Consider the following 24,870-nt stretch of genomic DNA (forward strand, 5'->3'; position numbering starts at 1 on the left):
AACGTAAATTAAATAATTGGGACTTAACTTCGTTATCCCACCAAACAAGCTCATTCATTCATCGTTGATATTTCTTTTGTTTTCAAATAATATTCTCTCCGTTCTCGAAAGTAAAATTTTCTAAAGCTTATTCTTGTTCTACAAAAATAAATTTTCTATATTTTTAAGGTATTTTTGTATACTTTTGAAAAACATTAATCATGAATATTTGAATTAATTATATTTGGATAGTTATTGGAAAGTGTGTTGAAAAGTGAATTATAGATTAAAATGTAAATATTTATTCTTAATAAACGCGAAAACTTTAGAAAATATTACTTCTGGAAAGAGAAAGAATTTCCTCTAATATTTATTAGATGTCTTAATTATAACTCAACCGTCCCACACATACATTCTCAGATTTGGTCGTGTAGTAGCATGCAGCTGTTTAGCATATCCACCGCTGTATCAAAGATAATCCTAAAGTACATATATATGTTTATCTAAATTACTTTATTCTAAGCATTGAAAACAATAAACATATTAACCATTCGATTCATTTTCTAGGTCAGCAGAAAAAAACCATATCATATTCTTGTACTGAAAAAGTAAAACATCAATAATTAAAATGAAACAAAAGCCTGAGGTTTATATCACTTAATATGAAACATAATAACAGTAAATAACTATAGTTACATCCCTCCATCATTTCCCAAAGGTTGATAATATTTCCACTATGTTTCGAATGCTTGTCTTCTCTCTTTTTTCCATAAGAAGAAAATAGTCAGTGCTTGTTAATGCAGAATGTACTACTATATGTACGTTAAATTCTATTTGCTGAGTTTATCATTCGATGGCGAGATTCGATATAAATGTTGTGTATAGGTGGCCTAGTTAGAGGGATCGTAAAAGATAAGGTAGAGAATCCCTTAGACGGCTTAAACAGCCTAATAAGTTATCTAGCTGTCCAATTATGCGACAAGCTTATTAAATGTCCTAAGTTAACGCGTTAATTACTTTGCAACCATAGATACCATTGCAATATCATCTTTTGTTTGTTCAACACAAAAATGGAAAAAATATAAAAGTAGAGAAAACTCGTGATCGTTAATTACTTGCTTCTTCTCCTGCCTTAGCAAAAATGATCTGGTCAGCACCGATTCCTCCGAAACTTAAACATTTCTTCTGGAAAATTGGTTCAAGGATTGTAGCTGTTAAAGAAAATTTTCGTCATCGGCACATTTCAGTTGATCCTACTTGTCCAAGATATTGTGACGATAATGAATCGAGTGATCATGCTTTTTTCACTTGCCTTTTCTCACAACAAGTCTGGCTTCTCTCAGGTTCACTTGATTCTTTAACTACTGCCAATAGCTCTCTTTTGAATAAGTTGGAAACTATTTTCTCTTTTGCATCAAATAATAATCTCTCAAATGAGTAAAAATTATTACCATTCTGGGTGGTTTGGAGATTATGAAAATATAGGAATGACTTACTTTTCAACAAATTAAAAAAAACGGCGGATGAAGTTATCTCCGAAGCCCGAGCAGATTTAAAGGAATGGTTGGATTCTACGGTTTCATCGCAAATAACTAATTCTACGCAAAGAACCCGATCTGAAAACATTAGGTCTCATTGGTCTCCACCCCCTTCAGGTTGGGTTAAATGTAACTACGACGCTGCTCACATTGAAGGTTCTCAAGACTCTGGAATGGATTGGTTAATACGTAATAACCAGGGTACTCTTTTAGAAGCTGGAATGGGGAAATTTGAAGGACGATCAACAGCTATGAAGTCGGAATTGTCTGCGCTGATTTGGTCAATGCAAACATGCTCATCGTTAGGTTATAGGATAGTCATATTCGAAGGAGATAACCTCGGTATCCTTAAATACATCAAAGAGGAAACCTACAGTTCCCGTTGTCAACACTTGGTCAACTCATTCATTGCATGGAAATCTCGATTTTTCTCAACATCATTTGTGCATGTTCATCGTCAAAATAATAGCTCTCTTAGCTTATTAGCAAAAAAATCTATTATTTCTCCGACTGATTGGAGCTTGTTCCACGGTTTTTCTGTACAACAACATTTGTGCAGACAATAATTAATAATCTTTTAGCCGGAAAAAAAAGGAAGAATATTATGGGTTGAAATCATATGAATGTAGTCTAATCAGAAAAGGGAACACGAAGAAAAGTCTATTTTTTTCTCTCTAATTCACGAGTCATGTATTGATTTTTGGCATGCGTCAAATATTATAGGAGGCCCAGTGGGCCAATCCAACAAGACTCGGACAAGTCTTCTTCTACGTATTGCTGACTATTTGTATCTACAAGATACTACAGGCTACAGCGTGACTCGAGCAACTATCCAACTGTTACAGTTCTTAATGCTGCTGTACGTTCGTGCGCACGTGGCAGTATCGCTTCGTCTTCGTTCCTAAATGTCAGTTTCATTCATCGTACAATCTTACTTAAAAAAAACATTGTTATTATAGTCTCGAGAGAGTAGTTATCGTCAAACGACACCGTTTCGAAACGTCCTTCCTCTGACCAAATGAAAACCGTGAAGCAAGAGGAACTTCAAACCAAGCTGTCTCTTTTTTTCTTCCCTTTCCCGATTGTGTTTTGTCTTTTCAATTTTTTTTTCCATTTTCGCCGGAAATCATCAACGACCACTTTTGTGTAAAGCTTCTCGTAGAAAACTCACAGTATACACTTTCTCTCTCTCTCTCTCTATATATATATATATCTCTCTCTCTTCCCAAGATCTGATCTCCTTTCCTCAAACCCTAATCTCAAAATCAGATTTAACGTTTCACCTTCCGAATCCCAAAATCAGAGATTCAATTCTGGTTTTTTTTCTTCTCTTAATTCGTTCTGAACTTTCCAAATTTAGTAACTTTCCCCTCAAATTCTGGATTTTTCCTGATCCAGTTTCCTTAAATGTAATAGATCGAGACCGAGAGGGTGTGTTGCATGAGGATTTGGTGTTTCCATTGCTTCACCGACGACCACCACGAAGAAGAAGAGAACAGAAACAGAGGCGGAGTTTCCCATAGACTGAAGAAACAATCAGCCATGGATGATAACAACAACAACAAAGGTGGAGACTTTGTCGGTTTCGATCTAAACGATAGAGAGTTAGGAGTCGCAGAGACGCTGGCGAGGGAAGAGAACGGTGCTGAATTGGAGCGAGTACGGTCATCTGAGATTCGCTTGCATCAATTGGTTCAAGGAGAGAGTAGCAATGAGGATTGCACGATGGAGGAAGCTGATCACGACTCGTACCACAAACGTGCTAAAGTGTACTCTGACCTTGCGTGAGCTCTCTAACTCCTTTCACTTGTGATAGTGTGGATCTTGTTAGAAACGAGATCGAGAAAGTTTCGATTTTTTTACTGTCATTTGTTTGCAGTGTATCTTCAGATGCTGGAAACTCTGGTTCGTCGGTGGAGAGAAGTGTTAGTTTTGGCGTTGCGTCTTCTTCTCGGACGGATACTGATATGTTCTGTCAGAATTTCATCTTGAATTACACTGGTCGGAAAGATGGGAAGAGAGATGATGGAGATGATAATGGTTCTTCGGATGCAGAGGATTTTGAAGTTCATATTGATTTGACTGATGACCTCTTACACATGGTACACATTTTTATTTTCCCATTTTAAGATAGTTTTTTTTTAGATTTCATTTTCTTTGTTTTTTTATTTTATTTTTTGTAATTTTTTTTCCTTCAGGTATTCTCGTTTTTGAATCACATCGACCTCTGTCGCTCTGCTATGGTGTGTCGTCAGTGGAGAGTAGCTAGTGCTCATGAGGATTTTTGGAAGGTCTTGAACTTTGAGAATATGAGGATCTCTATTGAGCAATGTAAGTTTGTCCTTTATACATATGTTAAAGTTGTCTTCTCTGTTCTTCTTGTACATTTTTTTTCGTTGATATTCAGTGAGGACAATAGAATTGTAACATTAGAGTATTCATTCTACATTTTTTATGATGAGATTGGTCTTCGGAAGAAATTCTAATCCGCAAAAGATTTGATTAATTATCAAAATTGGATATACAAACAAAAGAAATTAGACGAATTTGTGGATTTGTGTCAAAGTACTAATACTAATGCTTAATTCAACAGATTTGGACTAATTTAGATTAATTTAAACCGATTTAGAATGATTAAACAGATGTGAATAGTATAAATCAGATTTTTAAAAAATCTTTTCGGAAAAAAACATGATTGAAAGGCATATTAACATACATAGATAAAATATAAACCTTTTGGTGGCCTTGTGTGCAGTTGAAGACATGTGTCATCGCTACCCCAACGCCACTGAAGTGAATGTTTATGGCGCTCCTGCTGTTAACGCTCTGGCTATGAAAGCAGCTACCACTTTGAGGTATCTGCCTCACTTCATAAATTAAAGTGTATATATATAAATCCCATTTTACAATGTTTTTTTCTCCTGTTTCAGGAATCTGGAGGTCTTGATTATAGGAAAAGGTCATATCAGTGAAAACTTTTTCCAGGCGTTGGAGGAGTGTAATATGTTGAGAAGCGTGACTGTAAATGAGGCTATTCTAGGAAATGGTGCTCAGGAGATACACCTTAGTCATGATCGTCTACGTGAACTTAAAATTACAAAGTGCCGCGTTATGCGTTTGTCCCTAAGGTGAAGTTTCTTTTCAATAAAATTCATTTTCATTCTTGTTCGTTTATGTGTCTCATTCTCAGTTATTATTGTTTTTTTCTTTTGTATCTTTTAGGTGTCCGCAGCTGAGGTCTCTATCATTAAAAAGAAGCAACATGTCACAGGCGATACTTAACTGTCCACTCCTCCAGCTTCTTGATATAGCCTCGTGCCATAAGCTCCTGGATGCTGCTATCCGTTCAGCTGCCATTTCTTGTCCTCAGTTAGAGTCGCTCGATGTTTCCAACTGTTCCTGTGTCAGTGATGAAACTTTGCGTGAAATAGCACAGGCTTGTGCTCGTCTCCATATTCTCAATGCTTCATACTGCCCCAATATATCTCTCGAGGTTGGTCTTGTTATCTGATGCTGCTTTTCTATATCATACTCCTTTTTTCTGACTTGTGTGCCCTTTTCCTCTTTGTAGTCGGTACATCTCCCCATGCTGACAGTTCTCAAGCTTCATAGCTGTGAGGGTATAACATCCGCGTCTATGACCTGGATTGCTAATAGTCATGCACTGGAGGTCGGTGATTGTTTTTGTCGTATCCACATGCACATTGATCTACAAGCTTATTGTTCCAGCTGGATTAATCTTCATTTATTGCAGGTTTTGGAGCTTGATAATTGCAACCTGTTGACATCTGTAGCGTTGCATCTCTCTCGTTTGCAGAGTATAAGCCTAGTCCATTGCCGCAAGTATAGTCCTCATCTCTAGTCTCCTCTGCAGATTTTATTGTGATGAGTAGTAACGCCTTAAAACAATTCTAATCAACTGTCCTCTTTCCGCTGTTTTTAACAGATTCACAGAGCTTAACTTGCAAAGCACCATGCTTTCATCAATCACTATTTCAAACTGTCCAGCGCTTCGCCGTATCACAATCGCTTCCAACTCACTTCGAGTATGCACTTAGTTACATTGATATGTTAATACAGTTCCATTTTTATGTGATTAACCAGTGAATATTTCTTCTTTTTTGTTGCAGCGATTAGCTCTCCAGAAACAGGAGAATCTGACAACATTGGTTCTGCAGTGCCAGTCCTTGCAAGAAGTGGATCTCTCGGATTGTGAATCACTTTCCAACACTGTCTGTGAAATATTCAGTGATGATGGTGGATGCCCAATGCTGAAGTCATTAATTCTTGACAACTGTGAGGTGTGACACATCTTTTTAACGCAATGTGATACTTAATGGCTGGTTAACTGATTCTGAATCTTGTATATTCTTGTAGAGCTTAACAGAAGTGCGATTCTGCAATTCATCGTTGGCTACTCTGTCCCTTGTTGGCTGTCGTGCTGTCACTTCTCTCGAGTTGAAGTGCCCTCGCATAGAGGAGATATGTTTGGATGGTTGTGACCATCTTGAAACTGCACTCTTCCAGCCTGTGAGTGTTTGCTTCTCTCACATCAAATAACTAACTTTTCTTAACTGAAGAATTTTCCCCTTCTTCCTTTTGGCTGTGAACAGGTTGCGCTCCGGTCTCTAAATCTAGGAATATGCCCGAAATTGAATGTGCTCAATATCGAAGCACCGTATATGGTGTCCCTGGAACTGAAAGGTTGTGGTGTACTGTCTGAAGCATCCATCATTTGTCCTCTATTAACATCTTTAGATGCTTCTTTCTGCGGGTAATTATATGCTCCCTCTGTTTCAAATTGTAGGTAGTTTTAGTAAAAAGCACTAATATTAAGAAAGTGGTTATTTGTGAACAAAACTTTTTTTTGCCAAAACTACTTACAATATGAAACAGAGGGAGTATTTGTTTGTTATTTTCCATTTTAATGACTGATTTTTTTTGGTACGGCTAATCAATTTCCCTCTCATTACCTTTCCAGTCAACTGACTGATGACTGTCTGTCTGCAACCACTGCTTCTTGCCCACTAATTGAGTCACTGGTGCTAATGTCATGCCCTTCTATTGGCTCTGATGGCTTGTCTTCCTTAAACGGGCTCCCAAATTTGACTGTTCTTGATTTGTCCTACACTTTCTTGATGAGTCTGGAGCCCATCTTCAAGTCATGTATTCAACTCAAGGTAATTTAAGACTTTAAGATCATAATATACTTGATATTCTTACCATGAGAACTAGAGTTTATGCATATTTTTTATTTGTTTAGGTACTCAAATTACAAGCCTGCAAATACCTCACTGACTCATCACTGGAGCCTCTGTACAAAGAAGGTGCTTTACCGGCACTTGAAGAGTTGGACCTGTCTTATGGAACTCTCTGTCAGACTGCGATAGATGATCTGCTTGCATACTGCACACACTTGACCCATTTGAGCTTGAACGGCTGTGTTAACATGCATGACCTTGATTGGGGTTCAACCAATGTACAGCTCTTTGATTACTTTGGTGGATACATTTCTAGCGAGAACACACAAGAAGCGGCTGAGACAGCCAACCGGTTACTGCAAAACCTCAATTGTGTGGGTTGCCCCAATATCAGAAAGGTCTTGATACCGCCTGCAGCTCGGTTTTATCATTTATCATCACTGAACCTTTCGCTATCGGTCAATTTAAAGGAGGTTAATCTCGCTTGTTCCAACCTGGTCTTACTTAATCTAAGGTATGAGAGGCTTTACCATTTGTTATTGACTTGTTGTTTCTATATAAGATTGGTGTTATTCCATTTGCTAATTGAATTTCGAATCAAAAATGGATTGTGTAGCAACTGTTGCTCTCTGGAAGTACTGAAACTTAGCTGTCCAAGACTGGCTAGTCTCTTTCTTCAGGTATGTTTCCTCATAGTTGATTCAGTTTGAGCTAGTTAAAGATATCTATAGTTCAAGTACTTGTGCTGATGTTATCACTAAACACACTTTGGTACCTTTGTATTTGGTAGTCTTGTAACATGGATGAAGCAGGAGTCAAAGCAGCTATATCTGGATGCTGTTCACTAGAGACATTGGACCTCCGTTTCTGTCCAAAGGTAATTAACAGTGACTGTTTACTTCCATATCAAAATCTAGCCAATAATCAATGGATTCATATCGAGACTTATGTCTTGGTGATTTGGCAGATATCTTCGGTGAGCATGGGGAGGTTCCGAACAGTGTGTCCTAGTTTGAAGCGTGTCTTCAGCAGTCCTAATCTTTTGCAAGATTAGTGTGGTTGCGCCGAGTGTTTTATTATATACAACTTCTTCTCTGCAGACTGTACAAATTGCTTTGTTGTGTTGTGTGTTGTGTGGTATTTGAGATGTAAATGGGCCCAAGTCTTCAGTAGTGCTTGTGGGCCTCTGGATCAAGCTTGTACTGTGGCCTTCTTCTTAGTCTGCTACCTAATAACATAAATACTGTACCTATTATTTTATTGTTTTTTGTCTTTGCTTGATTATATTGTTGCTATTGTCATAATATATTCTATTTGAATCATTGATTTGGGACACTAATATTCCATGTCGGAGAAAAGCAACTAACAAACAAATCTTCGGTTGATTCATTTATAATTTCTTTATTGATGATTTGATCTGTATGTAAATCAAAGAAAAATGTAGCAAACTTGCAATGAAAAAATGTAAAACCTACACAAAATTGCTACAATAAACATAATTAACCATCACTAGTGTTTGTTTTGATATTAATTAAGGGCAAATCTCCAAAATAGCACATTTCTAAGTTTATATCACAAAAATAGCACTCTAAAACTAAAATGACAAAAATAGCATTTTTCTAAGTTTATCTTTTGAAAATTTTAATTTTTTAATTTTTCAAAATTTGAAATCTTATTCCCAAAACCTCATTTCTCAACTCTAAACCCTAAACTCTAAACTCTAAATTCTAAACCCTAAACCCTAAATTCTAAACCCTAAACCCTAAACCCTAATCTATAAACCTTAAACCCTAAACTCTAAACCATAAACCCTAAACCCTAAATCCCATCCTTTAACTCTAAACCATAAGTTTGTGACTTTCGATAAAACATTAAGTGTTATTTTTGTGATTTTTGACTTTGAGTGCGAGTTTATGAACAAAAACTTGATTTAGTGTTATTTTTGTCCTTTTCTCATTAATTAATGTGATAAACTGCTAATTGTTGGAATCAATTCCGCGCGTAACTCGGATTAAACCTTTATTATTATTATTATCAGCTGTGCGTAAGCATAAATTCTAGAGAGACAAATTAAATTGTTTTTTTTTCAAAGTCGTTTCGTCTTCTATTTGGGCGAATATGCGATCCTTGAGGGCGGGAAGTCAACCGTTTTTTTAATATTATTTTATTTTTTTGTACTTTTTTTTTCTCTTGCGGTTTTACTTTCAACAAAAAAAAAAATTATCTACAGTAATTAACCATCCCTCTTCCTCTCTCAATCTCCTTAGGGTTTCAGGTGCTTCATTTGAATTTTGAAAAATTTCTCCTCCGTCGCCCAATCTAATCATCTAGGGTTGGTCTCGTTGACGAATTTCATGAGAGATTGACTTCCAATGGATACGAATCTGCGGAAGGGCGATAAGGTTTGGGTTGAGGATAAGGATTTGGCTTGGATTCCCGGCGAGGTGCTCGATTCTTCTGGTAGCAAGGTCCATGTCGAGACTTCTACGGGGAAGAAGGTTTGGTTTGATTTGATTTGATTTGATTTGATTTGATTAACCGTCTTTATCGCCGGAGAATTTCTGTTTCGTCTTCCTCTCTTCCTTCACCTTATTTGTTTATTTGGGGATTTAGGTTTCCGTCGCTACGGAGAAGCTCTTTCGGAGGGATCCTGACGATGAGGAGCATAATGGAGTGGATGATATGACCAAGCTGACTTACTTGCACGAGCCTGGTGTGCTTTCCAATTTACAGAGGAGATACGCTTTGAATGATATATACGTGAGTTCTTGTTTTCACTCTTTGCTTATTTAGAGTCTTGCGTGTGTATGATTGCTGCTTGAATTTTAGTTTTTATGCTGCTTGGGCTACTTTATTGAGTTGGATTTCATTCCATATGGACATCGGTATCAGTGTGTACTTAGTGGCCGGAGCTTCCCACTTGAACAACTTAGAACTGCCTCTGGAGCTTCTTGTGTATTCATTTATGGTCTATGACATATGATACTGTGGGTGCCCGTGCCTCAAAGACTTAAGATTTAGCTTTATAGCATGCGTTTAGTAGGTCTGTCCTCTCTGGATTTTTTTTAGGTATATGTAAAACTAACTTGAGTGCTCGTGTTTCGGTACTTGCATGGTCTATGTATTTAAGAATACATTTTGAACACCATCTGAGATGCGTTAGTGTTTCTGTGTTTATTCTCTGTCGATCAAATGCCATCTTTGGCAATGAGTGATTACACATTAGGGTAAATATCTCCTTGCTTATTTTTATTTATGGCTGTTTCTATGTGATGGGTCCCTCTTATGTTGACTTATAATCGTGATGTGTTATATCATCTAGCTGAAAAGATTGATCTTGAATTTAGACTGTGTGAAAAAATGAATGCATATATCATTACATTTATACTCTTGAAAACCTGCTTATTCGGTATCCAGCTGTACTAGAAACATCCTCGCAATCCAACCCTAACTTTTAGGTTCCAATAGAAGCATTATTTTAACTGGATAATCAACCTTGTAATATCGTGGCCATTTTTTATCAGTTTGTTGGCCAGCCCTGTGAACATTCCGTCTGCAGAAGGAGAGCGTCGTTTCCTATTTAGTTGACGAAAGTAATTTTGTTCCATATGGTTGCACTCAGCTAGATTTCTTTGATGTGAATGCTGGCTTGCCGTTTGTGATATTTTGGTTGCTGCTTGATGTCTAATTTGTTTGTGTCCCTATTGAGATGATAGTACTCTCTTTGGACTTTTGTATAATAACTTAGTGTCATTCTTCTTTCCACTCGTCACTGTCAGTATATTTCACCGTTCCATTCGTTGATTGTTCCTGACTTTAGTATCGCTCTATTTCATTTTCAGACATACACTGGAAGCATTCTGATCGCTGTTAATCCATTTAAGAAGCTTCCACATCTCTACAATGCGTACATGATGGAACAGTACAAGGGAGCACCATTCGGTGAGCTGAGTCCTCATGTTTTTGCAGTTTCTGAAGTTGCATACAGGTGGTCTACCATCTTTTCCATATTTGTACTGACATTCTTACGTGGTATTTTCTGTCATGTTAATCAATTAACCTCAGTTTTGCTTCATAATCCAGAGCAATGATTGACGACAGTCGAAGTCAGTCTATCCTCGTCAGCGGTGAAAGTGGAGCTGGCAAAACTGAGACAACGAAACTAATCATGCAGTATCTTACATTTGTTGGGGGACGTGCAGCTGTAGATGATAGAAGTGTTGAGCAGCAAGTCCTTGAAGTAAGATTTTGCTTACACGTTTTGTATCTTTATCTTGTTCAGTGAGAAGAAAATAATAAAAAAGATAGCATTTACTTGCCTTTCTCTGGTATCTGTTTGCAAATAAAATTATAGGCGATCATATTTGACCTTCTTTGCGACTGTTCTAATATAAGTATTCTTTTTCTGCAGTCAAATCCACTCTTGGAAGCATTTGGCAATGCGAAAACAGTTAGAAACGATAATTCCAGGTGGGTCATGGAATTTTATTTTCCTTTTTGTTCATGTTTTCGATGGGATCATGAAAACTGGGGTTGTTTCTTAGATCTCGCGTATGCCATTTCTCAACAATTTTCTTCATGACGGCTAGCATCATACCGATTAGCACATATAGGAGCATTTGTGGAACCCATCACATTTAGATTATTTGGAGCTGTTAGAAACCAGTGGTAATGGCGCTCTATGATGTTAGTATCTCTTGTACAAGTTTTGTCTTGTTTGTAAACTCTGGTGGTCTTGCTAAACTTGTACTTTAAGTATGGTAGTAATTCACTTCAGATATATGATCCATTGACAAGTTTTTTCATTAAGACTTGCAACCTCTTGTAGCAATGTGAAAGGATTCCAATGTGTTACAATCTTACTGCTACCGGGGTAACTAGGTTTTTTCTTCTTCTTCATTTCGCACGTATAGAAGACTAATCATAAATGTTTACGATTTAGGATCCTTATTTTGCAAACATTGAATTGAGTGCACATACCATTTTAGCTGCAGTTTGTGTGTGTTGCTCTTGCTTTTGTCAGTTGGATTTTCAGATTCCTAAAAATGACGGATTTACTGACAGAATTACTGAATTTTGGTTTGTTCAGCCGTTTTGGCAAGTTTGTCGAAATCCAATTTGACGCAAATGGTCGAATATCTGGTGCTGCAATCAGAACCTACCTTCTGGAGAGATCACGTGTAGTCCGGATAACAGACCCTGAGAGGAACTATCATTGTTTTTATCAGCTGTGCGCTTCCGGGAATGTAATTCTTTTCCTGCTCTTTTACGTCTCATAAGATATTGGTCTCAGTTTTCTTGCTATCGAGCTAAGCCAGATTTTTTTTGTTTGATGTTGTTAGTAACCTATGCCGATTAGTAATGTTTTAATGTTTTTTCATTGTATAGGACGCTGATAAATATAAACTAAGCAATCCACGTCAATTTCATTATCTAAATCAAAGCAAGACATATGAACTGGAGGGAGTAAGCAACGCAGAAGAGTATAAGAATACAAGGAGGGCCATGGATATTGTGGGCATAAGTCACGATGAGCAGGTGTTTTAACTTCTACTTGTATTTTGATATAGTTTTCTTCCATCAGTTTTTAATAGTCCTTGTTTCTTTTGCCTAAATCATTAATCAGGAAGGGATATTCCGCACGCTTGCTGCAATTTTGCATCTTGGAAATGTTGAATTTTCCCCAGGAAAAGAACACGATTCTTCTGTAGTAAAGGATCAGGAATCTAGAATTCATCTGGAGATGGCTGCTGATCTTTTCAAGTACATGGAATTTTCTGATAGTACTAATTTTTTAACTAGACGTACAAAGAAATTGCTTGTTTATTTTCTTGTATTCTGAAATTAATCAGGTGTGATCCAAATCTTTTGTTGGCTTCGCTCTGCACACGTTCAATTCTGACCCGTGAAGGTCCCATAATCAAAGCACTCGACTGTAATGCTGCTGTTACTAGCCGGGATGCACTCGCGAAGACTGTTTACGCCCGTCTGTTTGACTGGTTTGCTTTTACTTGCTTCATCCCTTCATTCAGTGGATGTTTAATTAATGCATTACACTTCTGTTTGAAATTTTCTTTTAATGCTTCTGTCAGGTTGGTTGACAAGATTAATAGGTCTGTTGGTCAAGATCCAAACTCACGTTTTAAAATTGGAGTCCTGGACATTTATGGCTTTGAATGCTTTAAGAGTAACAGGTTAGTGTTGTTTTGTTTAAGTAGTCAACTGTTTTTTTTTTTCCTTTCCCAGCCTTATCCATTGCTAGTTTTATTGACGCACCATGTAAACTTTATCTGGGCTGGTGCATTTCTGTCGACTTAGTATATTTTTAACCCAATCAACGTCTAAAGATGAAAACTAACTCCAAAATACTTGTTTGCACTCTGCAGTTTTGAACAATTTTGCATCAATTTTGCAAATGAAAAGCTTCAGCAACATTTCAATGAGGTAATATAGATGGCTCTTTTCAAAGGTCAAGCCAGATTTTGGGACATTGCTTCCTGTCCTTATAATCTCTGCTCTGTTTTCAGCATGTATTCAAGATGGAGCAGGATGAGTACAGAAAAGAAGAGATTAATTGGAGTTATATCGAATTTGTTGACAACCAGGATGTCTTGGACCTTATAGAGAAGGTACGTTTCTCCATGTTTCAGCTAGATTTATATTTGACACTCTATTCTAATTCCTTGCCCCTTAACCTGTTGTGATCTGTGAAACTTGCAACATCTTCAATAAGTTTTTTTGTTACCTTCAGTGAGTGATTTTGGTTATGACACATATTTCAAATTCTCATGTCTTTCTATTTATTTACTACTATACTCAGATTGTCGAGGGGTCGAGTTCAAGGCCCTTGAAACAGGGTATAGGTTGAATCGTGTCAATTCTAAAGAGTTATTTCGGTTCAATGTTATTTTCGTACCTTGCTTTGTTATAACTCAACGCCTGCATGGTCTTAAGAAAACGAACGGATTACTGATGTCACATTGTACTGTCGCATATCTTTTAGCCTTGTTAATGTGTCAATACATTCAGCACACGTCTAAATTCTACCAAGACGCCATTATTGTTCTCATTATAGAATGTGGACGATAAAAGTTGTAGACTAGCTGCAAGAATACTAGAACTTAGTGAAAAACATTTATATTCTTCGCTTGATAGTTTTGTTGCATGCTGGTATGGCGAAATTCTAGTTAACAAAATATGTTTCTTTTCAAACTACTGTTGTAGTTGCCAGCCTCTAAAATTGTGTTCCCCTTTTGTTTTCTTTGTTCTGTTAAACTCAAGCAGTCATGATAGCAAAAATGATTTATTTTCCTCTGATTCTACTATTAATATTTTTGCTACATGCAGAAACCTATTGGGGTAATTGCACTCTTGGATGAAGCTTGGTACAACCCGTCTCATCTTATGTCCCACAATAGTATCTTCTCTTTGTGCGCTGACTTATCTTTGTTTGTTTTATATGCAGCATGTTTCCGAGATCAACTCATGAGTCATTTTCAATGAAGCTGTTCCGCAACTGTAAAACTCATCCTAGATTGGAGAAGCCAAAATTTTCAGAGACGGACTTTACTCTCTCTCATTATGCTGGCAAGGCAAGTCGTGCTCTAGAACAAAGCTTAATGTTATTTTGTGTCCTTCAAATCTCAATGAGTTTATCCATTTCATTCTGCAGGTTACTTACCAGACTGAAACGTTTTTGGATAAAAACCGTGATTATGCTATAGTGGAGCATTGCAATCTGTTGTCTTCCTCCAAATGCCCCTTTGTTGCTGGACTTTTTCCGTCAGTGCCAGAGGAGTCTACCAGGTCTTCTTACAAATTTTCTTCTGTGTCTTCCAGATTTAAGGTCAGGAAACTGCCCAGCTATCTCCTTTTTCACTTTGCAAGATACTCTGTTATGAAAGTTGTATTTATCAAGAACTATCAATCGTGAAACCGATCATTGATTTGACCATTACCTTTTGATTGTAGCAACAACTTCAAGCTCTCATGGAAACTCTCAACGAAACGGAGCCTCACTATGTTCGTTGTGTGAAGCCAAATTCACTCAACAGACCTCAGAAGTTTGAGAATCCTAGTGTTTTACATCAACTTCGTTGTGGGGTTAGTGGATATGTGATCTTAGTTCATTTTCACATTTTCCTTGGCAGTTATGGTCTATTTTTAAAGAGAGAATCTTTAGCATTTTTTCTAGCTAGTTTGGTGTCCATGGTTCACTTCTTTAACGTGAATGAATTGTGTCAAGCTTATTAGCATGATTATATCTTTTCTTGTCGCAGAATGCATATACTTTGCCGTGCTATGATAGGCTAGAAATTTATATTCGTGCTCTTTCTGATCTTGGTCAGAATGCAATTTGTATTTATCTTATACTACCATCGTTTTGCATTTGTGTTGACATAATTCAAATGAACGTTGTTTTCTTCTAAAGGTCATTTTGCTTTCTAACCATTCCAGTCCATATTTTGTTATAGTTGCTTTCTAAAATTGTTATAATTGAAAAATTGTGATCTGACTATTCTCAGCTGGTTGTACTAGTATTTTTCATGTTCATGCTTTTTCTTCCTTTTTTCGTTGTTTGGTATTTTGACTTTGATGATGCCTTGTATCTCCCAATTGGATAGGGTGTACTGGAAGCTGTTCGGATTAGTCTTGCAGGGTATCCCACACGAAGGAATTATTCAGACTTCTTGGATCGGTTTGGTCTGCTAGCTCCAGAGTTCATACATGAGAGGTACGCATATTTGATGGATGATTCTAAGATCATTGTCGGAGTGATTATCCTATATTTGTCCATGCAATTTCGTGAACCTGTGTAAAAAAATATTATACATTCTGTGACCTCCTGGTTGAGGAAAGATAATGTGTCGATAGAACTTAAGCATTATTTATAGCTTTCGGTCAGACAGGAGTCACAGAACGGATACCCTGGACCTGGATATCATTTAATTTTCCAGTTTCTTGTATCCTGCATTGAATAATCTTTTTGCGAAGCAAGGTTGATATATACATTATTTGCAGCAGTGATGAGCAGGCACTGGCCGAGAAAATCTTGAGGAAATTAGGTCTTGGGAATTATCAGGTATGCTGATCCCAACATTACTATTACTAATTACATTTTGCTTCTCGGTGGGCTAAAAACCCAAAGGATTTTCTCTAACGCATGACACCCAGTTAGATACTTCAAATTGATTTGCTGGTGTGTGGATCATCTTTCACAGCTTGGAAAGACAAAAGTGTTCCTTAGAGCTGGTCAAATTGGCATTTTGGACTCTAGGCGGGCTGAAGTTCTTGATGCTTCTGCAAGACTCATTCAGCGAAGATTGAGAACATTTGTCACGCATCAGAACTTCATCTCCGGGCGGGCCTCTGCAATTTCTATTCAAGCGTACTGTAGAGGTTCCTTTCTCATCCACTACTATTCTTATTTCTTTGTTCATTTGCAGTTCTCTTGCATTCGAGTTTGTGGTCATTGAGATGTCTTCAGATTTGTAACAACCTACTCTCTGAAAATTATGGATTAATTTTTTTGTTAAACATGTTCACATGTATCTTGCATGCAAATTGTGGTTACTAGTATATTATTAGTTTGTACATGCTTTTTTATTTTTCTTATCTCTGTTTCATTTCGATGCCTAATAATAATAATAATACCTATTGGGAAGGATGTCTGTCTCGAAATGCTTACGCGACTAGAAGGAATGCAGCGGCAGCAGTTTTGGTACAAAAGCATGCGCGCAGGTGGCTGTCAAGATGTGCATTTGTGAAATTTGTATCGGCGGCCTTAGTAATACAGTCTTACATCCGTGCTGACTCGGCTCGTTTGAAGTTTGCACATCAGAAACAACAGAGAGCTGCTTCTGTCATTCAGGTACCTAGAATCTCCGAGTCGTATATTAAATTATGTGTTACACTTTTTTTTTGTTATTAAGTTTTCAGTATAGGGTACTATGTATCCAGCTAGTTTCCTGATATCTTTATCCTCATTCATCATTTCACTCTCTAAGCATGCTCGAATAATGTGTATGATAAATCTCTTAGGCTCGTTGGAGAATGCATAAGTTTCGGTCAGCATTCAGGCATCGTCAATCTTCTATTATTGCCATTCAGTGTTGTTGGCGGCGGAAGCTTGCAAAGAGAGAGTTTAGAAAACTTAAACAGGTATGTTTTAGTTATCTTTTAGAGCAGGGTGGTATCGATTGGCTGCCTATCACTCAAAGGATAAACATGCAAATCGTTGTCTTGCAGGCCGCTAATGAAACAGGTGCTTTGCGATTAGCTAAAACTAAACTTGAGAAGCGGTTAGAAGATCTTGAATGGCGGTTGCAGCTTGAGAAACGATTGCGAGTATGTTCCCAATTTTTTCGTTTATATAGTAGTGATCTCGTGAAACAGTGTAAATAACTACAATTGCTTTAAATCAGACAAGTGGTGAGGAGGCCAAGTCAGGTGAAGTATCCAAGCTTCAAAAAACATTGGAATCTTTCAGCCTCAAGCTAGATGCAGCTAAGCTGGCTACCATTAATGAATGCAATAAGAATGCAGTACTTCAAAAGCAACTAGACATATCCATAAAGGAGAAGGCTGCTGTTGTAAAAGAACTTAATGGAATGGTTGAACTGGAAAAAGAGAACACTTCTCTGAAGGTAACTTTCCACTGTTCTCCATATGAATGCATATAAAGAGCTTGTTCTGTCATTGTCTTAAACTTGGACTCCTTTTTAAAGGGCTGTATTCTCCATCATTAATTTTTCTATCAGCCAAAAAATTTACTTAGGTTTTTTTGGAAGAGTCCGTAAGTTTTTTCCCTTGGGTCAACCCCGCAATTATGTTTCAATTAACCTACTGGGCGGTCAAAGTTTTAAAGTTCTATAATATACACATTTTATTTCTGGTTGTAGAGCAATTCGTTATGGATATATAACTGGATCCTGTTTCGGGAGAACGTGAAAGTGGATATATATATTAATTGCATTTGTGAAAGGGTAGTAAGAGGTTCCGAGAAATTCTCTCAAAGGTGGTCAAATCTTTGGATAGCATGTCTTATTCTTTTCTTTTTCACTGCTTGTTTTTTCTGTTCTTTGATATATATTGGTATCTTTTTGGTATGCTTTCACTTTTTGCTTAGAGCCCAAATTCTTTCGTTTTGGTTGCTCACGGGTTTTTGGTAACCCTTTTTAAATGACAGAATTCGATGAGTTCCTTGGAAAAGAAGAATCTGGCTCTGGAGAAGGAGCTTCTGAGTGCTAAAACCTATTTCAACAACACACTACTGAAGTTGAAAGAAGCTGAAAAAAGATGTTCTGAACTCCAGACGAGTGTTCAAAGGTTTGTAGTTGCTGGTCTTTTTCTCAAGAACCTCAGGTTTGTGTTTAACAAGTGTATTTACTTTTTCTTTGAGTTGTTTACAGTCTCGAGGAGAAACTCTCTCGCTTGGAGAACGAGAACCATGTCTTGAGGCAGAACACGTTAAGTTTATCCCCAAAGAGAATAGGACAGAGAGTTGGTGAGGTATGTAAACTTTGACTATTCTCTGCTGCGCTTTTTGAATATGCATGCACGAAAGTGTGCACCCTGTGAAATTGCTGTATATCTTACCTTTTGGGACCATGCATTCCACCATCTTTGCTTGTCAATTTATTATCATCCTGTTTTCTTTGGTCTATACTTTTTACCAACTCATTATTACCGTCTCCTCAACAGAAGCACTTTAATGCTATTGTACCAGCTCAGAATGACAGGAGATCTGTTTTTGTAAGTAACTACTCCTTTTCTTCATTTGTTTTATGACCTCTATTTTTTTATTATCTAGTGTGTAAATGCTTGAAAATGAGGACTCTACCTATGCCGTTAATATGTACAGGCCACACCCACACCATCGAAGCACATTATGCCAATTTCACATAGCCTGTCAGAGCCACGTCGATCCAAATTCACTGCTGAAAGAAACTTGGTACACATTCACTGCCTTTTTCATTAGGCTGAGAATTTATTTACTGTGAATGTAGTTGTTTTCCTGAGGTGATAGTAACATGTTTGTATTATCACATATTCTGAATCTTCTCATGTAGAACCTTCTTGTTGTTGGGTCAAGTATATACTAATTCTGAATTTACCACTATAATGCAGGAGAACTACGAATTGCTCTCCAGATGTATAAAGGAAAATTTGGGATTCAATGATGATAAGCCACTGGCTGCTTGTGTAATATACAAATGTCTTCTGCATTGGCACGCCTTTGAATCTGAGAGCACAGCCATATTTAACATCATTATCGAGGGAATTAATGAAGCCCTTAAGGTGACAACTTTCTTCCAAATTTCTTAGCTTAGAAAAATTGATAGAACTCTTTTATGTAGTGGTTTCTATATATGTTTCAGGGTGGAGATGAGAACAGTGTATTACCATATTGGCTTTCAAACTCTTCAGCACTTCTATGTCTCTTGCAGAGAAATCTGCGGTCGAATAGTTTTCTAAATGCTAGTGCTCAGCGGTCTGGGAGGGCTGCATATGTGAGTTCAGTGGATATTTCCACTTCAGACTAGTTTGCATTTTTCATTTCTACAGAACTGAAATAGCTAAAACTAAATTCTCATTATCTATTGTTTATTGAGATTCAGAAGCACCGTGTTACCTTGTTATAACATGTTCACCGTGTAAACTGATGTTCTGTTTCTTGCGTACCAGGGAGTAAAGACCCCTTTTAAACTTCATGGACCTGACGATGGTGCTGGGCAAATAGAAGCAAGATATCCTGCAATATTATTTAAGCAGCAGCTGACAGCATGTGTGGAAAAGATCTATGGTCTAATTCGTGATAATTTGAAGAAAGAATTATCACCGCTTCTTGGATTATGCATTCAGGTGAGAGTCCAAAAGTAGGTAGATATTCAGCATCGTTGATATTGATTCTCTGAATTATTGATTGGATACCATTAACGTAAATCTTTAACATGCATCAAGATACCTTGTTAGTAAGACTTTATACCCCATTTGGCAGTTCTCATGTAGTCTTCATTGTATCTGTGGTTTTTGGTATACAACTTGATAGTACATAATATCAAGTTTGTGTACAGCATTATATGTTTGTTAAGTGACAGAAGATCTGGGTTACCGTGTGTTCCTAAATAAATAGCAATTTGGTTATGTTAGCGTTATAAATTGTGTGTTCACTGGATTACGTTTAGTTTCATCTCTTTAGTTTCAAAATACAAAAAAAAATTGTTGGAATATGTTATAACTTTTCAAGCGTTTATTTAATGATTCTATAGGCGCCCAAAGCTTCACGAGGGACCGCTGGAAAGCCATCTAGATCACCAGGTGTTGCGCCGCAGCAATCACCGAGTACGCAATGGGAAAACATACTTAAATTCTTGGATTCTCTTATGTCCCGCCTACGCCAAAATCATGTATGCACACATCCCGTAGTTTCAGTTATAATGTCTGCTTCTACCCGCGCGGTTTTTTTATGATGTTTTTTTTTCGCCATGGATAAACTTCTACTCTTCTAAGTTTGTGTATATTGCATTGGTCTAGGAATTACGCTGTTAGTTTCCTCTGCGAGGATTAGGAATAAGAATGCTCATGTCCCAAGATGCCTTGTACTTCAAGAATATCAATTTTTTTTTCTAACCTGGATATTTTATTGGTAGGTACCCTCGTTCTTCATTCGCAAACTTGTGACTCAGGTTTTCTCATTTATCAACTTATCACTTTTCAACAGGTACATGTGGTCTTAATTTCAATTCTTTGCTTCATTGCTTACCTCAGTTTACATTTGTTTTCTGCATATTTAATCTGAATTCCTTTTCAGTCTTCTCCTTCGACGTGAATGTTGCACATTTTCAAATGGAGAATATGTGAAATCTGGGATTGCAGAATTGGAGAAGTGGATAGCCAGTGTCAAGGAAGAGGTACACCATGCTTTACACTCGTTATTATTTTTCATAGACGGATGCTTTCTGTGATCTAAAGTTTTGTGAATGCAGTTTGCAGGAACTTCTTGGCACGAGTTAAATTACATTAGACAAGCTGTTGGATTCTTGGTAAAAACTCATTCCTTCTTTTCTGATAGAAAGCTAGTTTCGTTTGTAATTGAGCTTGCATTAATTAAGTTGTATTTTGTGCAACTTTTTGATTGCGTCATAGGTTATACACCAGAAGCGAAAAAAATCACTGGAAGAAATCAGGCAGGACCTATGCCCGGTACGTCATTTTTGTTTGGCTTCCGTTTTCTTATCTTTGAATCCTGGCCGTAAGCACTTTCGAAATCTCACTAAACGTCGGCACTATTTTGTTCTCTTATAGGCATTGACTATAAGGCAAATATATCGAATAAGTACGATGTACTGGGATGATAAATATGGAACTCAGAGTGTCTCAAGTGAGGTGAGTTAATGTCTAAAGCTCTTTAATCATGGGCTTTGGTTGAAATGTCTATTTAAACACTTTTACACAATGTATCTTTGTGTTGTAGGTGGTTTCTCAAATGAGGGTACTTGTTGACAAGGATAGCCAAAAACTAACATCCAATTCCTTCTTGCTGGATGATGATATGAGGTACTATTCTCTACCGTTTTAGTCTGTATAACTAAATGAAATATTTCAAAAGTAAGTCAGCTCTCAAGTTTAGTTATACGTGGGTAGTACAATATGGTAGTAACAACACAAACGTTTATATCTCTAGCTCGGCCAGGGTTTACATGTTGCGGGTTATGCATGTGAAATCTTAGGATCCATGTAGATTGAATAACGCATTTCTAAGATTTGGTTTGGGCATTTGGCTTAGAGTCGACGGTTAATCAAGTTTCTCTCGCATAACTCAGACGTAATTTAAGTTGTCTACATTATATAGATTAATGTATCGTTTTGTGTGTGTGTGTGCAGCATTCCTTTCTCTGCAGAAGATATAGATAAGGCTATTCCAGTTTTAGACCCATCAGAAATAGAACCACCGAAATTTGTATCAGAATATACTTGTGCACAGTCCCTTGTGAAGAACCCCTCCACAGCTACAGCCTCACAGTAGATCATTTTATGCATATGAGCTTGATTATGCATCAAATGCAAGTTAGAAAAAAATCATTTGGTATAAAACAATGGAAGCTTAGACTTGGTAACTGTAGAATTTTACTATACGTTGAAGGCAAAATATTTGTAATTGTGCAATTGTCAGTTTTTAACGTTTTTTTTTCATCATTTTCGGGGACTGTAAGTGGTACAACATCTTTGTGAATATTAAGTAATGGATTCTCATAATTATTTGAATTTATTATGGATGTTATCATTGTTCATTAAACATCAGAGTTTTTCTTTGAGAGGTTTTTTTTGACAAAGATTTTCTTTGAGAGTTACGTGCCAACAACCATGTTGATGATATCAATGCGAGCATTCCCGCCCCGTGACTATTTTATTAACATGGACAAAAGTGATTAACTTTTGTGAAAGTGATTTTGTAGTTTTGGTACACCACCAAGTTTTATTGGTGACCAAATCACAATCTATTCTTTTGTAATAACTGAGATTATTAATTATAACTTACATTTTATTTAAATTACTACATGTTTAGTTTTAGAGTTGAACACATAGATTAAAAAAACATTTAATTTTATATATTTTCAAAATAAAAACATCATTACTAATACAACTATCTACATTTTAACCAATAGAAAAATAAATTAGAATATAAAATCAATAAATTTTGCAATTTTGAAATTATAAAACGATCGAAATTTATTTTGAAAGGAAAAAAATTTACTCTACAACGACAATTAAATCGAAACTAAGAGAGCAATATACTTTAAAAAATTCTAATATATATTACACTTTTACTGTTAAACAAGCTTAAGAATCATTTAGCAAATGTATAATCATAGTAATTGTGATCCTTTGAGAAATCTCAAACGATATGAATGAGAAAGCATGGCAAGTAACGTAGTAATTATAGTAATTATAATCCAGTTTTGTCTTAAACAAATATAAGAATTACATGAAAAAAAATGAGAAAGCATGGCAAGTAACGTAGTAATACTAAAGTGGATCAATAATACTTCATATGTTTTACTACAAAACAAGCTTAAGAACCATGTGGGATGTGGCAAATGTCTAATCATCGTTACTGAGATCCTTTCAAAAATCTTAAAATGATTTTGTTGAACTCTTGAGCACATTCGATTTGGGGAATATGTGATGTGTCCTCAATGATTTCCAGTTCCGTCTTATCTCCAAGAATCCTACATAAATATATACCAACCATTGCCGCATTTAAAACTCCTTGTGCTTAAGAATACTAGTGAGCTGTAGGAACAATTAATTTAATATACTCTAAACATTGAACAAGAAATCCCCTTGTACTTACTCTTTTAGTTCGTAGGCCATCTTCACAGGAAATATTTGATCTTTGTCTCCCCATACTATTAGAACCTCCTGAGGTTATTTAAACGCCTTAACGTTAATCATATAATTTCCATTTAAGTACTCATATAATTGTTAGAAGTAAATTACGTTTGATTTGAAAAATATTTTATGACATGTTTGAAATTACATCACTACTACAAAACAAAGTTTACGTGTTCGAGAAAAAAGAAGTATGTACCTGAGAAAGAGGATCGATGTTTAATCTCTCGTCCCTGCCAAGAGTCACACCCTTCAATAATTCTATTTTCTCTTTTCTATTCTTTTGATATAAATTCTGCATAAATAAAACAAAGTAACCAAATTATTTGTCTGGACTAGTTTCAAATGTTTGCTAGAAACAAAATGTCATTAAGACTTTGATATATGTCGTTATGATGGTACTCAATGTCTGCACTTAACAATCTAACAGAAGAAGACAATAGTTAGTTACTTACACTGATAAAGTCGTTCCAGAGAGCATCAGGAAACATACGAAGCATCCTCCAAGAAGATGCCAAACCCATAAGTGTCCGAAGCTCGGACGCAGTAGATGGTAACATAACTTTCTCAATGCACTCACAGTTCGACCTTTGCAATAAACTTTCACTGTCACACTTTCTCATGTTGATGCCGGAGCTTGCAATCACTACTTTCTCCACTTTTTCTGGCCACATTTTTGCCATATGGTACGCCACAAATCCGCCATAGCTTGTTCCAACCACATTAAACTTCTTCTCTATTCCTAGTTTCTCCATTAGCTTTGCCATACACTCCGCCTGATGATTTATTTTTTGTTTATAATAAGAATGTGTTTATATACTAAAATGAGTTTAAATATCTAGATATAAAAAGAGCTAACACATCAAATGTCTGAAGAATATCCATCCAGTATGGACTAACTTTTATGTTTCCTTTCAAGTTTGATTTATATCAAATATATTAATCAGTAGAATTTAAGAATGGTTACAAATTTACAATATATATATATATATATATATGTTGAGTAGAATAAAATTGAAATTAGTCCCCAAAAAAAAAGAGAAAGAAATTCATATTAAGAATTAAGTTCCAAATATATTTTTCCTATATGTTAAAAGGGCATATGTAAATAAATTTAGCTTCTGTTTTTATATTTACTAAACTTACTTTTCACGTGACCAGAAAACAATACTAGTTCAAATCCAATCATCCTAGTGGAAAACATGTGGAAGCAAAAGAGTCATATATACCTGGAACACCTCGGAGCGATTGGTGGAGGAAGTGGTAGAGTCACCAAAGAAAACAAGATCAGGACAATATACCCGGAACGCAGACGGTGAGAAGGCTTGAATCTGTCGCCGCCACTGCCACATGGCAGATGGGCCGAAACCATGGAGGAGAAGCATCACCGGTTTGTCATCGATGCTAGGGTCTAGAGATGATGGACCCCAGAAGTGGATAGTTGTTTCAGAATCTATGGAAAGAGTCTGCGACGTGAGTCCTGCCGCCGTGAGGCAGCGGCGGAGGTAGCCTTCAAGAAGGCGCGTTGGGCTTAGGTAAGACGACAACGACATATATCTACTCTACTCTACCTTTCTTGGCTTCTTGCCAGAGAGAGAAGATGAGAAATGATACAATGAGTTTTGATGTTATTTTTAGTCAAATGTATAGGAACATCTCTAAGTGGGAGAAAAATAATTTAATAATTATTTATTTCCATTTTTCAATATCTACAAGAAAATACCATAGTAGTTAAAAAATTTCTTTACTCCCTAATC

The 24,870-nt window shown here is 36.6% G+C and overlaps 3 protein-coding genes across 6 annotated transcripts; 2 read left to right on the forward strand and 1 right to left on the reverse strand.

Annotated features, from left to right (window-relative positions):
* The first annotated feature begins 2,518 nt into the window (after positions 1-2,518).
* On the forward strand, positions 2,519-8,040 carry LOC106308867 (F-box/LRR-repeat protein 15). 3 transcript variants are annotated; one of them, XM_013745987.1, is made up of 18 exons: positions 2,519-2,689; positions 2,934-3,301; positions 3,397-3,619; positions 3,716-3,848; positions 4,273-4,372; positions 4,448-4,645; positions 4,740-5,010; positions 5,089-5,187; positions 5,272-5,360; positions 5,464-5,563; positions 5,648-5,818; positions 5,895-6,047; positions 6,131-6,291; positions 6,499-6,697; positions 6,781-7,232; positions 7,335-7,398; positions 7,509-7,595; positions 7,686-8,040. In XM_013745987.1, the coding sequence occupies exons 2-18, from the start codon at positions 2,958-2,960 to the stop codon at positions 7,770-7,772; spliced, it is 2,931 nt and encodes a 976-aa protein (XP_013601441.1). In that variant the 5' UTR covers positions 2,519-2,689; positions 2,934-2,957; the 3' UTR covers positions 7,773-8,040. The 3 variants fall into 3 exon arrangements, with proteins under 3 accessions (XP_013601441.1, XP_013601434.1, XP_013601429.1); XM_013745980.1 differs by having other exon boundaries at positions 2,520-2,833; XM_013745975.1 differs by having other exon boundaries at positions 2,520-3,301.
* Positions 8,041-8,933: 893 nt separating this feature from the next.
* LOC106306833 (myosin-15) lies at positions 8,934-21,989 on the forward strand. Of its 2 annotated transcripts, none has more exons than XM_013743599.1 (38): positions 8,934-9,216; positions 9,332-9,478; positions 10,561-10,706; positions 10,802-10,958; positions 11,130-11,188; positions 11,808-11,964; positions 12,107-12,256; positions 12,345-12,481; positions 12,571-12,717; positions 12,811-12,912; positions 13,105-13,162; positions 13,246-13,347; positions 14,066-14,103; positions 14,184-14,310; positions 14,391-14,564; positions 14,690-14,821; positions 15,343-15,452; positions 15,740-15,800; positions 15,940-16,117; positions 16,384-16,589; positions 16,760-16,879; positions 16,967-17,065; positions 17,143-17,364; positions 17,907-18,046; positions 18,130-18,229; positions 18,422-18,472; positions 18,582-18,671; positions 18,848-19,018; positions 19,099-19,230; positions 19,406-19,582; positions 19,990-20,127; positions 20,371-20,441; positions 20,532-20,631; positions 20,707-20,763; positions 20,867-20,923; positions 21,026-21,106; positions 21,195-21,277; positions 21,605-21,989. In XM_013743599.1, exons 1-38 carry the CDS (start codon positions 9,091-9,093, stop codon positions 21,744-21,746), a joined length of 4,545 nt encoding a protein of 1,514 aa, XP_013599053.1. In that variant the 5' UTR covers positions 8,934-9,090; the 3' UTR covers positions 21,747-21,989. The 2 variants fall into 2 exon arrangements, with proteins under 2 accessions (XP_013599053.1, XP_013599062.1); XM_013743608.1 differs by having other exon boundaries at positions 15,743-15,800.
* Positions 21,990-22,638: 649 nt separating this feature from the next.
* On the reverse strand, positions 22,639-24,755 carry LOC106342287 (2-hydroxymuconate semialdehyde hydrolase-like). Its single transcript, XM_013781170.1, has 5 exons — positions 24,343-24,755; positions 23,569-23,889; positions 23,313-23,408; positions 23,076-23,143; positions 22,639-22,950 (listed from the first exon to the last, which is right to left on the reverse strand). The coding sequence occupies exons 1-5, from the start codon at positions 24,664-24,666 to the stop codon at positions 22,833-22,835; spliced, it is 927 nt and encodes a 308-aa protein (XP_013636624.1). The 5' UTR covers positions 24,667-24,755; the 3' UTR covers positions 22,639-22,832.
* Positions 24,756-24,870: the final 115 nt, after the last annotated feature.

This window comes from Brassica oleracea, chromosome C1 (assembly GCF_000695525.1).
Source record: "Brassica oleracea var. oleracea cultivar TO1000 chromosome C1, BOL, whole genome shotgun sequence".
In the NCBI taxonomy this organism is placed as follows: domain Eukaryota; kingdom Viridiplantae; phylum Streptophyta; class Magnoliopsida; order Brassicales; family Brassicaceae; genus Brassica; species Brassica oleracea.

Bases quoted from the DNA above. Each gene is read 5' to 3' on its own strand.
- LOC106308867 (XM_013745987.1), top strand. From the start codon at position 2,958: ATGAGGATTTGGTGTTTCCATTGCTTCACCGACGACCACCACGAAGAA. The intron at 6,048-6,130 runs GTGAGTGTTTGC...GGCTGTGAACAG, and splicing joins AAACTGCACTCTTCCAGCCT to GTTGCGCTCCGGTCTCTAAA. The intron at 6,292-6,498 runs GTAATTATATGC...TTACCTTTCCAG, and splicing joins TTAGATGCTTCTTTCTGCGG to TCAACTGACTGATGACTGTC.
- LOC106306833 (XM_013743599.1), top strand. From the start codon at position 9,091: ATGGATACGAATCTGCGGAAGGGCGATAAGGTTTGGGTTGAGGATAAG. The intron at 17,066-17,142 runs GTATGTTCCCAA...GCTTTAAATCAG, and splicing joins AGCTTGAGAAACGATTGCGA to ACAAGTGGTGAGGAGGCCAA. The intron at 20,128-20,370 runs GTATGCACACAT...TTTTATTGGTAG, and splicing joins CCCGCCTACGCCAAAATCAT to GTACCCTCGTTCTTCATTCG.
- LOC106342287 (XM_013781170.1), bottom strand. From the start codon at position 24,666: ATGTCGTTGTCGTCTTACCTAAGCCCAACGCGCCTTCTTGAAGGCTAC. The intron at 23,890-24,342 runs GTATATATGACT...ATAAATCATCAG, and splicing joins ATCGCTCCGAGGTGTTCCAG to GCGGAGTGTATGGCAAAGCT. The intron at 22,951-23,075 runs GTAAGTACAAGG...ATATTTATGTAG, and splicing joins ATGGCCTACGAACTAAAAGA to GATTCTTGGAGATAAGACGG.